At 33.3% G+C, this 16,333-nt stretch overlaps 3 protein-coding genes across 4 annotated transcripts; 2 read left to right on the top strand and 1 right to left on the bottom strand.

Moving 5' to 3' along the window:
• Positions 1 to 102: 102 nt before the first annotated feature.
• On the top strand, positions 103 to 2,932 carry LOC111308755 (protein EARLY-RESPONSIVE TO DEHYDRATION 7, chloroplastic-like). 2 transcript variants are annotated; one of them, XM_022907331.2, is made up of 5 exons: positions 103 to 1,074; positions 1,727 to 1,893; positions 2,061 to 2,145; positions 2,283 to 2,329; positions 2,402 to 2,660. In XM_022907331.2, the coding sequence occupies exons 1-5, from the start codon at positions 182 to 184 to the stop codon at positions 2,425 to 2,427; spliced, it is 1,218 nt and encodes a 405-aa protein (XP_022763066.2). In that variant the 5' UTR covers positions 103 to 181; the 3' UTR covers positions 2,428 to 2,660. The 2 variants fall into 2 exon arrangements, with proteins under 2 accessions (XP_022763066.2, XP_022763065.2); XM_022907330.2 differs by lacking the exon at positions 2,283 to 2,329 and having other exon boundaries at positions 2,402 to 2,932.
• LOC111308754 (amino acid permease 4-like) lies at positions 2,801 to 5,534 on the bottom strand. Its single transcript, XM_022907329.2, has 8 exons — positions 5,351 to 5,534; positions 5,116 to 5,251; positions 4,790 to 5,023; positions 4,567 to 4,660; positions 4,207 to 4,421; positions 3,831 to 3,988; positions 3,523 to 3,750; positions 2,801 to 3,400 (listed from the first exon to the last, which is right to left on the bottom strand). The coding sequence occupies exons 1-8, from the start codon at positions 5,396 to 5,398 to the stop codon at positions 2,975 to 2,977; spliced, it is 1,539 nt and encodes a 512-aa protein (XP_022763064.2). The 5' UTR covers positions 5,399 to 5,534; the 3' UTR covers positions 2,801 to 2,974.
• Positions 5,535 to 9,317: 3,783 nt separating this feature from the next.
• On the top strand, positions 9,318 to 12,136 carry LOC111308752 (proteasome subunit alpha type-7). The gene is made up of 3 exons (XM_022907327.2): positions 9,318 to 9,645; positions 9,874 to 10,288; positions 11,777 to 12,136. Exons 1-3 carry the CDS (start codon positions 9,473 to 9,475, stop codon positions 11,936 to 11,938), a joined length of 750 nt encoding a protein of 249 aa, XP_022763062.1. The 5' UTR covers positions 9,318 to 9,472; the 3' UTR covers positions 11,939 to 12,136.
• Positions 12,137 to 16,333: the final 4,197 nt, after the last annotated feature.

Raw genomic sequence — 16,333 nt, 5'->3', positions numbered from 1 at the left:
GCTCGCTTTGCATAACCCAACCGACACGTCGTACAGTTGTATTTTGCTTCGACCCTAAGTCTGTCCCACCTTAAATTCTCTTCATCTCCGAAGCCAAAATCCAAGGAACAGATCAAACGAAACAGATCTCAAAAACCCCGAAGTGATCAAAGTCGAAGTAACCAAACAAACAGATTCATCCATGTCTTCTTGTCCTTCAAAACCCTCTCAAAACCGTTCCTGTCTTTACCCCCAAGTTGATCTTTCAAACCCTGACGCCACTTCTTTCTACAATTCTTCTTCTCCTTCTTCTTCCTTGTACCCTTCCATTGACATGAAAGATTTAGCAGAAAACCTCTTCCCAGAAGACGACACCGTTTTAGTGACCCACCTAGATTCTCAAGAACAACTCCTCCTTAAGGTCCCTGGTGCTATAGTTCACCTTATTGAACGAGAGACGAGCGTAGAGCTTGCTTGTGGTGAGCTCTGTATTGTTAGTCTCCTTCAAGGTGATAACATTGTTGCTGTTTTTGTTCGTATTGGTGATGATATTCAATGGCCTTTGGCTAAAGATGAGCCAGTGGTAAAGCTTGATGCTTCCCACTATTTCTTTACTCTTCGAGTACCGTCAAATGGGTCGTTTGGGGATGGTAAAGATTGTAAACAAACCGAGGAGGTATTGAACTATGGCTTGGCAATAGCTGCAAAGGGACAAGAGGGTTTGTTGAAGGAACTGGATAGAGTATTGGAAACTTACAGTTGTTTTTTGGTGCAAGAAGTGAAAGGGATAGAGAACTGGAATGTTGTGGATACGAGAAATGTGGCGCCAGAGGAGTTGGAGAGAGAGGAAAAGAGGGAGTTAATAGTTGGCAGTTCAATGGCCTACTGGACGACTCTGGCGCCTAATGTTGAAGACTATAGCGGGTCCATAGCAAGGGCAATTGCGTCGGGGTCAGGGTTCGTTGTAAAGGGGATTTTGTGGTGCGGCGATGTTACTGTGGATAGGTTGAAGTGGGGCAATGAGTTCTTGAAAAAGAGGATGAAGCCAGGTTCAACCTCGGAGATTAGCCCTGGGGCCTTGAGAAGGATGAAAAGGTTTGTTTCTTGATCATATAAGCCTTTTTGCTGATAAATTTCTTTTACCCTTCCTCCCTCCTTGTTGAAACCGTGTCCATTTCTTTTATGTTTTGTCCTTAGTGATCTGTTCTAAGTTCTAACAAAAAATCTTTTGGTATTATTTATTGATAATTTGGGAATTTGCTTGAACTGCTTAACTTTTGATCCTTTGGAAAGTTTAGTTACTCCTGAAACAGAGATATACTGTGGCTAAACTAATGAACTGCTTAACCGTCAGCAATCTGTGTCAAAATCTTGTGAAAAATTTCTTGGATCGTCAAAAAACAAAAAAATAAGTTCGCAACAAAGGTGTGATCTGATCACTGCCGTTGCAAGAAATTAGAGGACGAATTATTAAGTATCATGGGAGTTTTATGTTAGTGTCTGTTGTCATAAAAATTCTTGCATGTCTTTAATTATTAAGTTAAATTCTAGATACATAACTTCTTTTGTCTGTGCAGGACAAATGTCAGTGCATTCCTTTACTAATTCTTTGAACGAATGAGTTTAAGTAATGGGGGATACAATCCTGCTATATTCTTGATTATTTCATGTCCTCTCTGTATTTTTTTTGCGGCCTACTTGTTTATTAATTTGTAGCAGCCTATAATGGATATTGTGTACTTTTCAGGGTTAAGAAGTTAACAAAGATGTCAGAGAAAGTGGCCACTGGAATTCTTGCCGGGGTAGTTAAAGTGTCTGGATTCTTCACAAGTTCAATCATCAACTCCAAAGTTGGCAAGAAATTTTTCAAGCTGCTGCCTGGAGAAATCGTTCTTGCTTCCTTGGATGGATTTAGTGAGTTCTTTCTTCTCATGAATTTTACCTTAATTTGTTATGACTGTGATTATAGTTGTCTGCTAGGATGCCAACTCCATGCCTGCTATTGCTATGAATCTCAAATTACTGTGTTTTAAAACTGAGTAATAGTATTCTTACATTTTTCTACTTGTATGTCCATTTAGGTAAGGTTTGTGATGCTGTTGAAGTAGCTGGAAGGAATGTCATGTCTACCACATCTGTTGTGACAACTGGACTTGTTTCACAAAGGTACGTTTCTAAAAATAAAAGTTGATGATTTGAATTGTACTTGTCATAATAATGATCATCATGTTTTTGACTATTGTCACTGGATAATGTTCATCATCATGTTTAATTGTTTATTGTGCCACTGATGATTTCATTAGTGCAAGACAAAAGGGCTTAGATATGGACCTAGATTGGCGAATATGTGGTATCTATCCAAATTTACCTATCTTACTACTTGGAGAAAGAAGACAGTCTGATTGTGATATTGTTGTTGCAGGTATGGAGAAAGGGCAGGACAGGTGACAAATGAAGGGCTAGATGCAGCAGGACATGCAATTGGAACTGCTTGGGCCGTCTTCAAGATAAGAAAGGCTCTTAATCCCAAGAGTGTTTTGAAACCCACAACTCTTGCTAAAGCTGCTGCACAAGCAAATGCAGCTGAATTGAAGGCCAAAAATACGAAGTAATACTGAGTTTAGAATTGCAGTTTTTCAAAGGTTGAGCTGTTTCTTAGAATTCAAGAAGGCGGTTGTGTTTATATGTTTGTTTCATTATTCATTGTAATGAATGTTGTACAGTTACTAAAAGAGTTCTCGGAATCTGGCAATTTGCCTAGCCTAGCCAATAGCAGCAGAGGTGATGAAGAAGCTGCTTTGGTTCTTGACGAGTGATAACTGTAGAGAAGTAGATACATCTTATTCCGGGCAGAAATTGTATTTGATACATTTTAACACCTCACATAATTATTAATTTGTTGCTCTTACTCAGAAGTCACAAGATATCATTGAATAGATGATATTTTTATAAATTCCTACTGCACTTAACTCATAAATTCTTGGACTATCATGACTCAGTAACTAGTTTCAAATGGCTTGTAAGTCTTGAGATCCAGAACAACCCCAGCTACAGAACCAACTGCAGCAGCCACTGTGACAAAGAAACAAGCCACGCTGATTATTCGGAGACCAAGCCATCTGCTTGTTCCTCGTCCAATCTTCTTTTGAGATATATACATCTCAACAGGGAAATAAACAGTTAATGGCCAGAATCCCATTGCCCCGAGGAATCCAACAACATCATTGAAAAATGGCATGAGCATGGCTATGAGAGTTGTCATCACAACAAATATTGTCCTCCATACTAGGCGGAAGAGGTTAAGCTGGTACACACCTCCAAAAGGGATAGGTATGTCATATTCTGCTGTCACGAAGTCACTCTTTGGCCACTTTTGAGCACACCATTTTTCAATAAATGCAAACAAGGGCTGGCAAAAGACCTACAATTTCACATTTATAGAACTCAGTTCTGAACAAAAGTTAATCAGAATTTCCAGCAGAGCATGTTAGCTTATCAAGGTGATTCACTTTACTATGTGATAAATAATTTGACAGAACGTACCTGATATGCGCCAACAAGGTGGACAACAATCGCTACGTTAGCAATGTCTAGCAACCAGTAAGGGTTGTAAAATCCAAATCCAGTCAAAAGATTTCCAGGGGCGAGGTCTCCGAAGGCTGCATATCCCATGCAACCACAGAGTAAATAAAACACAGTTGTTACAGTGATGCTGAATAAAGTAGCCTTCTTCATTGTCTTGTATTCTGCTGGAGGAGATTTTACTGTATCCTGCAGGAGCACAGGTCATGTTATTACTAATAGGCAACATTTCCAAGTTACAAACTACTTCTTATGATCCTCATACATACCTGAATTTCAATAAGGATTATAGAATAGGAGTATGCAAAAGCAATAGCTCCCAGTGCTTGCAAAGTCCTCCATATCTTTTGCATGCCAGTAACTGTTCCAGCATGTGTTACTGTACCTATGCTGATACCCATAAGGCTTCCATCAAACCTCCCGTGTTCTGCAAAAAGGTGTTCGTAACTCGTTTCTATTCATATATAGAAAATTATAGACGCATGGTGCCACCAAATTGCTATACATATACTTTATTTCTAATTCTAGTAGATACTCAAGGAAAAGAAGTAAACCATTTCCGTTTAACTTTTTCAACTGTTCAAAAGTTGGCTTAACAACTGCTGTTTTAGTGAAGGGAACATAAATTACTATCCATGTTGGTACCTGCAACTTTGCCAATGCCAAGTCCAAGACCAGCCGTTGAATATGTAAATGACATAATAGCTGCAACTATGGAAAGCCACCATACGTGACTAAAGTCTGGTATCTGAGAAAAAATCACTTCCGCAATTCCAAATGATATCATATACCCGTTGCTTGACATATGACATGGATCTGTTCCACCACTCTTGTGGAAACAGTTTGATCTCTTGATCGCCCTAAACACATTAAAATGGATTATATACACTCGATTTTAGTTCTTTGTAGGTAACCATTTATAGGAAAGGATTATATACAAGCATTTCAAACTAATGAAATTGCCAAAGCAGAGAAAAGTTGATGAATTTAGTCAAGATAACTCACATCATACTCACTGATGCAGCTATTGTATACCCAATTGCAACACCAAATAAATTCAGGTATTGGATCCATCCACATAACTTGACCTTCCATCCTCCTGCAATAACAAAATATATCAAAAATATTGGCATGATAACTTTTATACTATTATGATTTACTAGGGTAATAATGCTGTACAAATTTTACTTGCTTGATAATGATTTATAATAAACACTAATTCAGTTACCTAAGTGTGCCTTGACAGCATCCATGTAGGTATAGTTTCTTTGTCCAGTGATAGGGTCACCAGACCTATAACACTCTGTTAGGAGGTTGGAAGTGTAGAGATTGACAAAGGCGAAAAGTACCAAGACAGTTGGACCTGCAACCCAACCAAGCTGCGCCATGGCCCATGCCAACGACAAAACTCCTGACCCGATGACAGCAGTTATAATATGTGATGTTGCAGTCCAAAAAGTGCCTGCATCCACATATTTGTTGTAGTGTGAAGGACTTCAAAAAGAAAGGTAATAAGCATACTAGAGCTATATATCAACCATATCATAGTGTTACCGGTTCTCTTCAAGCGGCCATCATCATCAAAACACTTGGAATAGTTGGCTTGAGTGTTCATTGCTTCACTCTCATTCTGAGCATTAGGCTGAACTTCTACTTGTAAGTAGTGCCTAATATCATGCCTTTCCTCGATCTAAAGCATAAAAAAAAACATCAATGTTAGAAGAACTGAAGAACAACAAAATGGAAAAGAAAATGTTCTTGATGAACAAGGTGATGAAGAGCATATTACAGCGCCATGGTGAATCCTACTTGGCATAGTCCGACTCCTAGGCAACATGGTTGAGATTAATGGAAGATAAAAAGATTGCACTGTAAGAGAGGGTAGCTAGGAAAAGCTAAGAAGCAGAGGATGGTGGATGTTACATGTTTTGTATAAAGGGCTTTTTATAGAAGAAAATATACTGAACAAAGTGGAATATTGTTATGGGTCCAAACGTCTTGATTAGCAATCGTGCATATAACACGTTTACCCCTCTCTAAGACATATCCAAAAATATCTTCTTTGTTGATAATCAAATCAATGGAAACATCTATTTCAAATGGGAGGTTTACCTTTTAACTGTTGTCCTACTCCTGATTGCTCCAACATTATTGCTTTATATTGAGTGCTTGTAGTTCTAATTATGTAAAAGCGAGTTTTTATTTTTTATTTTTAATTTAATCCACTTGTTTTTGCTGTTACAATGGCTTTGGGTGTTAATAACTCTCTCTATATCAATTCTTTATGGTATCCAAATTATAGATAATCTCCTTTTCACTTTCTTTCTTCCATTATTGTTGCTGACATCAGATAGCCATGATTCATCGTTGTTTATTGCTTTCCCACATTTTACAGCTCCAAGAATTTAAACACAAGGTCACCAGCATGCCTCAATTGGATTCTGCTGTACAGGAAAGTGGATGGCCTCGGATAAGGCCATTCCCTTTCGTAATTTTCTCCATCCGTTGTGTTTTGATAGTTATTCTGGTTATTATTTAGTTCAATATTCTATGAACCTGTCCAGTCTTAAAACAAACTTCATTCTCTTTTTGTCACAAATTGAAGAGTCTGGGTGTCTTTGATTGTTGAAAAAAACATTTCACTGTCAAACTTTGTCACTTTTTACTTTTAGAGAATTGCAATAATTATTTTGAGGCACATTAAATGAAGTCGGAAGAAATTTCCGCCTAGTATCTGGCTTTATCTTACCCAAAAAAAAAACCAACACCACAAACCTAATTACATTGTTGGTGGCATGGCATGCATCTTTTTCTTTCCGTAGTGGATGGTGGGTTAAGGTTCATTTTCATTTGATCTGATCTAAGTGGTAGATATGTCGACTTTCCACCAAGGGAAATGAATTGAATAAACATCCTAATCTTTTATTCCTTTTGCCATTAAAGAGGAGATTTTGGTGTTCTATTTTTTGACAACTTGAACTGAAATAGACCTTCCGCAACACTTGCTTCGCATGAAAGTGGAGTGGCCTTCGTTTTATCTTCGTGTTTTTATGTTTTGTTTTTGACAATCCCTTTCCTTTATCAAGGAATAATCATATGAAAAGAAGCATTTTTTCAGGTCAATTATCCTTTCATGAAGCTTCGGTCTTTCCCAACAATGCTTGCTGACACTCCCACCACAATCAAAAGCCCCCAAAACCTGAACATCCATATCGTCTCTTGCTTCCTAGCAAGCTGCTCCTTCTTTTTTCTTAGATATTCAAATATTTAGTGATATTTTGCGAACTTGGATTGATATTTTATGAATCTAAGTAATCTTTACAACTTAATACATGCATTTCACATAATTGTTAAACTGCATTAATCTTCTTGTTAACTCAATCTGAGAGTCGTATCGATAGGCTTGTTTGATGTGTGTTGACTCCTCTCTGACAATAGCCATGGCCCGATGACATAGAATCATTTCTCATTTTACTCGGCCTCTTGATTTAGACCACTTTGTTTCTGAGTCCACGGCTTCACATACTTAAATCAACATCTGATGAAATGAAACCAAATAAAAGTTTAAAACTCTGCAACATATTTTCCTGCTTCTTGGCTCAATGAAAAAATTCATTTTTTTCCCAAGAAAAAAATGATTATCGAACATTACTTTTCGCTTTTCACTATGGCAGAAGTAAGAAAAAAAAAAACTAAAAATATGTGGTTCTCGAGAGTCTCTCAATGGCATCATATTTGTTTTGGCCAATGAAACAACTAGAAATGGTGTGGCCTGGCTAATTGGTCGGGAATGTGATTTCTCCATCGCACTAAACTTCGAAAGAGAGCTGACCCAAGTCCACGCTTCCACACAGTTCCATTTTCGTGGAGTAATCGTGTGAAAATTTGTTGATTGCTCCAAAAATGGAACTCGTAGTCGTTGTACCCCTTCATTTCCAATAATTTTCTTTCTCCTCTTTGATCATTGTCGTTCGGATTTTGAGCGCAATCCACTTTATTTTGTTTCTTTTTCTCCTTTTGCTAAGGACGGATAACACATTTAAGTCTAATCATGCCTCCTGTCCTCGAAATACCTATTTTGCTAGCAACGGCATATTTGTATAGTATAAAATATAAAGATTAATATATTTATATTATATTTTATATAAAAATTATATATAATAATAGATGTCGATATAAAATTATAAAATATAAATTTTTTATTAAATACATATATAATAATTATTATAATTTTAAATTATGTTATTTTTTTATTTTATTTTTATATTATATTATTATATTATATTTTAAATTATTAAATTTAATTATTACCGTAAAAAATTTACTAAAGTCATTTCCTCGTGCAAAAGACGTTTTCTTGAGAAAAACAACATTTCTTAATAATCTAATATGGTTTTTTTTTTTTTTTTTTGGGTCTCTTCAAAAAGTATTATTGCTTTCCTAATAGCAATTCTTTTTTTTTTTTTTTTACTTACGCAAGTAAATATATATGTATTTTATATATCTTAAAACTTAATCTTTTTATTTCCAAATGACATTACGTCATATTTCACAATTTTCAAAATTAAAACCTTAAATCACTAATGCCAAACGAGTTTGTGTTTGTTTTCATGCATTTTGCAAATGAATAGAAATAGTGAAATGTATAGTATTTCTTTTAGTATTTTACATCAATACTGAAATATACATAACCCACATTTCTATGTATATTATAATTTTATTGTCCTTATAAAAGATAAAAAAAAAAATTCATCTTTAATCAAAGAAGAACAGAAATGGAACTATTTTGTTTAAATTAATTCCTATTTGTCTAACAGATTTTAGTGGTTTCGGTTTAAATAAATAAAATTAAGACTTTAAAGACTTAATTGATGCAATAAAAGGATAACGATTTATTTGAAAAATATGAGAAATTATAAGGGTGCTTTCAGTATTTTAGCTAAATAAAAATAATAAAAGAATTAACTATATTTTTATACTTAAACTTTAAAAAAATATATAAATTTATATCTAAAAAAATAAAATGTATAATTTACATCTTAAATTTTCAATTACGTATTATATTTACTAAAACTTTAATTTTGCTAATTCTGTTAATTTATATATATAATATTTGATAAATATTATCAAATTATTTATTCACTGCGTATATTATCAATATTCTTTTTATCATGTGACATTTATAAAACATTTTTTATAAAATATTAAAAATATTTTTATTTAATAAATAATGTACATATAATAAAATTACACTGATTAAATGACATATAAATGAATTAAATTTACAATATTTAAATTTAAATATAAATAATATATTATTTAAAATTTTAAAATACAAATTTTATTTTTTATTTTTTAAATATTTTTTTAAAAAATTTGATTATAAATAAGTTACTTAATTTTTTAAATTATAATAAAATATATCGTATTTAATAATTTAAAATAAATTATTGTAAATTATATATTCGAAATTATGATAATAAATGATATCGACGAGACTCAAATTTTTTTAAAATACAAATTTGTACGTCTGCCTCGTTCCAAAAGTAAAATTAACTCGTAATGAAAAAGGCCAATAGAGTACAACGGCGTCGGTACAGCGATTTTCACAGTACAGTGTCTTCTTGGGCTATTTGGCTTGTCCTCGTTCAAAAAGTAAAATTAACTCATCATAAAAAAGGTAAATAGAGTAAAACGACGTCGGTACGGCGATTTTGGCAGTACAGTGTCTTCTTGGGCTGTTTGGCTTGTCCTCCAAGTTTTTCCACTCAAAAACACTCTTTCAGATCGCAAATCAAAACCACTCGAAAACCAAAGTCAGATATTTCAACACAATTGTTTGTTGAATAGCAGGAAAAAGAGAAAAGAAAGAAGGAGTAATTATATAGGAAAAGCAGAAACAAAATAAAAAATGGCGAGATATGATCGAGCAATTACAGTTTTCTCCCCCGATGGGCATTTATTCCAGGTGGAGTACGCTCTCGAAGCCGTCCGTAAAGGTAACGCTGCCGTTGGAGTACGCGGCACCGACATCGTCGTCCTCGGCGTCGAAAAAAAATCCACCGCCAAGCTCCAAGACTCCAGGTATAAATTTTCTTACACACGATAGTTTTTTCTGATTCAATTTGTTGAAATATTTTCCCTTATTTATTTCATGATTTTTTTCTAATTAGATTAATTCTGGAACCCTCTAATTATCGTAGCTTCGAAGAAAAATCGTAACTTTTTTTTTTTTAATTTTGAATGCTTGTAATAATGGGATTTGCGAACTTATATGCTCACTATAATTTATTTGTTATTTTTTACTCATAGAACTGTTAGAAAGATCGTGTCTTTGGATGATCATATTGCTCTGGCTTGCGCGGGTTTAAAAGCAGACGCTCGCGTCTTGATCAATAGGGCTCGAATTGAATGCCAGAGTCATAGGCTCACAGTTGAGGATCCTGTAACTGTGGAATATATAACACGATACATTGCTGGTCTGCAACAGAAGTATACACAGAGCGGTGGTGTGAGACCATTTGGTCTTTCGACCTTAATTGTTGGTTTTGATCCGTACGCCGGTGTTCCTTCTCTTTACCAGACTGATCCATCGGGAACATTTTCTGCTTGGAAGGCTAATGCAACTGGGAGAAACTCTAATTCGATGAGGGAGTTTCTGGAGAAAAATTATAAGGAAACTTCTGGGCAAGAAACAGTGAAGCTAGCAATTCGCGCTTTGCTTGAAGTAAGTTTTTCTTTTCAAATATGCTTGTATGCCTTGGGCTTAGTAGTTTTAGTTAACGTTCTAAGTGTGACTACTTACTATTTTTAAGTTGGATTTACTGTCTTGAATGCATGATGTGTTCTATTTGCTTCAGTTTTTTATGTTGGTATTTATAGATATAAAATGCTCTCTTAAGCAAGGTTGCTTGCACAGCATCCGTTTTAATAAGAATTCATTACTTATAATTATGGAGTACAAATGTAAGTGAAACTCGTTTCTTCTTATATCAAATAATATATGGTTTACCTTTTATGTTAAAAATTTTGACAACAAAAACTGTGGGATTTTCCATTCTTACACTGTATTGATGATTTTGATGTTACTTGCTGTAATGGCTTGGTTAAATATATTATGCGGTGCTGTTCTTTGGAGGGTTTCACCAGTTTCTTCCTGGTAGTTGTCATGAGATCATCATCTGTCTCATATCTCATTTGTTGATTGATTTCATCACGTTTTCCTCATTTAACTTTTAACTATGACATTTCTAAATTTAAGTTTCCTTGGAAACTAAAGTGTGGTGGAGAATTAGCTGCATCTCAGATTGAGTTATGTCTTGAATTCTCAGGCCAAGGCCAAATTCTTTGTTCAAATTTACTCAGCTAACTAGTTTGTGTAAGCAGTACACTTCTGTGCCTTTCGAATAAGGTGTTATGGACTTCTTAGGGATATACATTTTTGATGTATAGATTATAATCTGGTCATGCCTAAGTAACACAGTTTTGTATATTAAGTAACACAGTTTTGTATTTTAGGTTGTGGTAATGGTAACTGCCTTATATAGTGTTATAGCTGTATGTTCTTGGTTAGTGGAACTATGTTCTTTCTTGGCTATACATGGCCTATTGCTTAAGTTGAGCCACAAATGCTAATCTTTTCTTTTGAAGCCAGCTACTTGATGTAGGATGAAGTTACCATTAGTTCTAGTTTGAACTTTAACTACTATTTTGATTTATGGAGCAATGCCTGATGAGTTGGTTACTGATGTACAGTTGCTTCACATACACCTGTTATGCTGACTGTGAAACAAATTTGTCCAGCGCCAATGGTGGATTTATAAGGTTTCACTAACGGTTGATGATCATGTTTGCATGAATCCTGGGCCAAAATAAATTGCCTGGCATAATTTCATTAAGGGTTTTGCTAACCAGTGTTCTAAGAACACTCTTTAAGATTACATATATAGTAATACGTTCTTTCAATGCACTGGGAATCAGCATATTAACTGTTAAATACCACATTTAATGAAAGAATATTACTATAAATAGGATATTAACTAACCTTAAATAATTCTCTTAGGGCACTCATTAGCAAAGTCCTTTCTTTAATAAATTAAATCTGTTGTTTTGATTTGTCTTTGATTGTAGCATGGATGAAAGTATTTTTCTATTTTACCTTAATAACCTGTGATTTATGTTTTATATTTGTGTTTTTTTCTTTAAAAACAATTAGGTTGTTGAGAGTGGTGGAAAGAACATAGAAGTTGCCGTGATGACAAAAGAGCATGGACTGCGACAACTAGAAGAAGCTGAAATTGATGCCATTGTTGCTGAGATTGAAGCAGAGAAAGCAGCTGCAGAGGCTGCAAAGAAGGCCCCCCCTAAAGAAACCTAGTTCAATTTCTCACATCTCCTTGGTCTCGCCTCAGTTTACTCTTCATGGTTCTCCGTTGAAACATTATTCAGTTATGTCAATTGGTTGGATATGTTGAATTTTGCTACGTGCAAAACATGTATTTTCAGCATCATGCTTCTGCTTGTTATACTTGATTGTTGTTACAAATAGAGTAAGGTCAACTCTATCTTCTTTTTCCTTTCTCTTTAGTTATGCTTTCCATCTAAAAGAGAACAAAAAAGAAGGCAATTCTTATTGATCAATAACCTGCGTTTTGATTGGGCTCTCATTTTCAAAGTCCAATTTCTCTTGTTGCTGCAAGCCTGTTTTGCGTGTATTCTTTTTGAAAGATTGACCAAGGCTTTATTTGGGTGGATGGGGAAATTAATTGTAGTGAGATTAAAAATAATAATAAAAGTTATTATAGTTGTAATTGAAAAAAATTTACGATAGTTGTAATTGAAAAAAAAATTTAATAAAAAATTTATATTGAATGGATTTTATTAAAGTTAGCATTTAGATTCAACTGGAGATAAAATGAGATCAATGACACTTACGAGGTCTGATGAAATCCAAATGGGGCCTAAGGAAATTGCCAACTCTTCCCGATTAATGTTTCTGTCTCGCCACGTTAGGAACGACAGATGAATGTTGGATTTTTCAGGTTCTCCGACTAAATTCCCTCTCACTTTTAACTTTTATAGAGGAATGGGAACTGTTTCCTTTTTCTTTCGGCCAGATATTGGAATGATGTTGGCCCATTAAGATATAAGAATGCTATATCTTTTAGGCCCAATGATGGAAATGGGTCGGAGTTGTAGCTACCTGCATCCAAGCTGCTAAGCACATTTTGGAACTACCGGAATACCGATCGCCTTGGCTCGACAATGTTGGCAAAGAATCAAAGAGTGCAAGATCTTTTCAGGCTCAAAAAGATGGCTTTCAATGCTGACAAGATTCAAATGAAAATTTCATCATTGTGAACCAAGTTACTAAGATAGGCGGCATCCACTGCTTCAAAATTCAGAAACAGCTCGAGTCCTGGTTTCCACTTACAAGACCACAACCATCATTTAACAATACCAATAACTTTCCACCAACAAATTTTTCAATAGAAAGAATTATCCTTGCAGGCCTCAAAAAGTTGTTGGACAATGTTTCTCTTTTGGTTACTGCAGTCTGCAGATTCAAAACCTTAGTGGATGAGAATCTGGTGGTAGATCTTGTCAGGTTCCACTGTTACATTAAAGGTTACAACTGGAACCAATCATGTTAATGTTATTACTTTAAATCCCATTTAGCTAATAATTTGATATGCAAAGTCTAATGCACCATAATGACAAATGAAATCAATATCAAAGGGGACATTTATCCATTTAAAAAGGAAAAACAAAAATAATGATTCAAAATTCAAAATGAATTAACCAATAATTGTATAGCCTATTGATTAAATGTTGACTTTCAATTTCAATAATTAAAATTCAAATCTTAATAATTTTAAGTAAAAGAAATTAAACGAATATTTTTCACATTTTAAACTAACTTAACCTGTTAATTACATACGTTAAAGAGCAAACCTAACCATATAAAATCAAGAATAAATCAAGGGGGTCCATTTTAGTAAGGTTTGCGGGATTTATTGCTTTTTCTGTAGACTTGGGGCTTGGCCTACGGGCTACATCATAAATACAAGGAATTTGCTTCTTTTTTTTTCTCCTAACCTTGTTATTTATAAAGTGGGGTAGCTCAGGTACGAATTAGGCCAGTGGGTCAATTAAAAGCTTTGCATTTAGCATTAAATCGACCAAGCAAACAAACTTTAGTTTGTGCCGAAAATGACCAGTTTTGGCTTGAATTCCTATCCAACTTGGGTGAATGAAAATGTGGGAAACTTTAACCTACTAATTGATAGGCCTCCTTCTAGAACCCTTGTTAGTTGTGAGCAGCCCTACCATATTTGTTCCTCTGCTAGTAATAGTTTGATTAGGGAAAGGGAATTATACCTAAAGTTCGTCTTACAATTATCTCGAATATTATTGGTTTTTAAAGTACATGTACAAATGATCAGATTTATTAACCCAAACTTTCAATGAACTGTTAATAAATTAATCTTGATCATGTGTTTAGGACACCGAGGAATATCTATGGTAGGAAACTATGAATGAAGAATATGATTTGGTGGATTTGGCTCACAAAAATGTGGATATGCCCCTAGCTGGATTACGCTCTCATCTCTTCTCTCTTGCATTGATTTAGGTAGATAATGTTATTAGAAAGATGTTGGGCAGGTAGGGCGATTTATGTGGACAACAAAGTGGGAAAATAGCATGGGCACAAGGGGGGCCCAAGAAATTTAATGCAAAAAAGAGAAAAAAAATTTTATATAAGAAGGTGAAGCTTTTTGCTAATATCTGTGAAGAGGACAAGATGGTTGACCATAATGTTGTTGTTGTAAGGAGGAGAGAGTAAGGAGTCCTTGCATTTGCCGTGCTTTGGGATCAGTCACTCTCAGACAAAGGATGACTACCACCTAACCATTTCAACACTATACATCTCAGCCACACACTCTCACGTCTTTAATTTCTTTTCTTTTCTTTTTCTCTCTCTTTCTCATTCCTATTATCTTCCGTCATCATTATATGCGGGCATCTCACCTAACCTACTAGAATTTTGCTATCTTAAGCCGGCTGTGTAGCGTGCCCATCATTAGATTGTTTCGGTTTAAATTGGAATTCCTCAATTAATAATATTAATTGATTTTAAAGTTAATATTTAATTTCGATAATACAAAATTGTATTTTAATTCTTTTTTTTTTATAATTTAATGTATTTAAAATTTTATTCATGGTTCTTTGTAAAATGACCCATTCTTGCATTCAATTTCTGTTCATATATTTGACCTTTACAACGTACAATGTTGAAATGATTGCTGATTTTATGGTTTTTAACTAAAAAGCTCTAATAATTGAAGGAATTTATAATTAAAATAATTTATTCTTACAAGTTCAAAGTTTTGAAATGCTTCTTCTATAGTTGATGATAGTGAATTCCTACCTAATTGTGTCAAATTACTAATATCAAGTACCTTGAATTTTGTACGTAACGTGAACGTGGAATTAGTATATGAACAATATAAAAAAATGTTAATTATAGCCCTAATTGACTTAGACTAAGAATTAAATACTAACTTATAATTTATAAATAATTAACAATACTTTGATTTAATAAAAAAAAAAAAAAAGAAGGCTTACATTCCAATTTTATTTTATGTGAATTTGATTTAATCTCATGTTAAATTTATTTAATTATGTATTATTTTAATAATTTTTTATACGAATATTCCTTTAGATCAAGGTCATTTCTATAATCTTGATGAGAAGCCAAACAAATTGATATATAGAACATTGAACATTGCTTTGTCATATATATATATATATTTACATTTACATCATGGAAAGGGTCAAATGCAACAAGTCAAAGCTGATAGTATGATCATTGTGATTTTAGGCAGGACTTTATAACTTAAGCAACAAATCATATATATGTTGACATTTTAAAAGAAAAGATTCATTGTTTCATCTTTTTGAATAATTATCTTTCCGACTCCAAACAAACATATCAATTGTTAAATTTTAAAAACTTTGTATTAAAAATTTTAATTCGAATTATAAAGTACACGAGACGAAATTTATGAAATATAAAGGATGTTACTTTTATTCTATAACCAATATTTACATGTTAAAAAAATCTTTTAAAATAAATAATATTAAGACTATTAAAGGCACAAAAATAAGTTACTTCAAAAACTAAAATGAAAATAATTGAGATATGAATTTTTAATATGTTAAATGTTATATTTTATGGCATTAATTAAATAAATTAAATCTTAAAAATTTATCATGAATAAATTTTATATTATTTTTAAAAAATAAATAAATTTTATGAGTCCTATCAATTGTTTTCTAAATAAATATGATTTAATATATCCGAATTCGATCCGATTTTATGCTTTAGTATACTCGAATCTGATTTTATCCTATTTTTTTATACCCAAACTCGATCCGACCCTACACTATGTAAATCATACCTGATCCGACCTGAAATTAATAAAATATTATTTTTTTAATATAAAATATTATTTTTTAAATATAAATATTTAAAAATATAATTATATGAATATATATAAATAAATAAATAATTAATTAATTAAAAATAATTTTTTATATAATGTCGAGTCGGGTCAAATTTTAAGTATACCAAATCTCGATTATTCTTTAATTATATCTTATCTGATTCGACTCGAAGATTAAAATTAAAAAAAAAAATTTAACTCTATAAAATCAAATTAAATCGAAATCTGTCGGGACTGGATTAATTGTCGTCCCTATTGAAGTC

Source organism: Durio zibethinus, chromosome 2 (assembly GCF_047325235.1).
Source record: "Durio zibethinus cultivar Kanyao isolate XHJ-2024 chromosome 2, ASM4732523v1, whole genome shotgun sequence".
Lineage (NCBI taxonomy): Eukaryota > Viridiplantae > Streptophyta > Magnoliopsida > Malvales > Malvaceae > Durio > Durio zibethinus.
This window is presented reverse-complemented; position numbering and strand designations above follow the sequence as displayed.

Excerpts from the sequence above, each read along its gene's own strand:
- LOC111308755 (XM_022907330.2), top strand. The coding sequence starts at position 182 with ATGTCTTCTTGTCCTTCAAAACCCTCTCAAAACCGTTCCTGTCTTTAC. Across the intron at positions 1,894-2,060 it reads TGCTTCCTTGGATGGATTTA|GTAAGGTTTGTGATGCTGTT; the intron begins GTGAGTTCTTTC and ends ATGTCCATTTAG. Across the intron at positions 2,146-2,401 it reads ACTGGACTTGTTTCACAAAG|GTATGGAGAAAGGGCAGGAC; the intron begins GTACGTTTCTAA and ends TTGTTGTTGCAG.
- LOC111308754 (XM_022907329.2), bottom strand. The coding sequence starts at position 5,398 with ATGTTGCCTAGGAGTCGGACTATGCCAAGTAGGATTCACCATGGCGCT. Across the intron at positions 5,024-5,115 it reads TGGCCGCTTGAAGAGAACCG|GCACTTTTTGGACTGCAACA; the intron begins GTAACACTATGA and ends ATGTGGATGCAG. Across the intron at positions 4,661-4,789 it reads TGCTGTCAAGGCACACTTAG|GAGGATGGAAGGTCAAGTTA; the intron begins GTAACTGAATTA and ends TTGTTATTGCAG.
- LOC111308752 (XM_022907327.2), top strand. The coding sequence starts at position 9,473 with ATGGCGAGATATGATCGAGCAATTACAGTTTTCTCCCCCGATGGGCAT. Across the intron at positions 9,646-9,873 it reads GCCAAGCTCCAAGACTCCAG|AACTGTTAGAAAGATCGTGT; the intron begins GTATAAATTTTC and ends TTTTACTCATAG. Across the intron at positions 10,289-11,776 it reads CAATTCGCGCTTTGCTTGAA|GTTGTTGAGAGTGGTGGAAA; the intron begins GTAAGTTTTTCT and ends AAAAACAATTAG.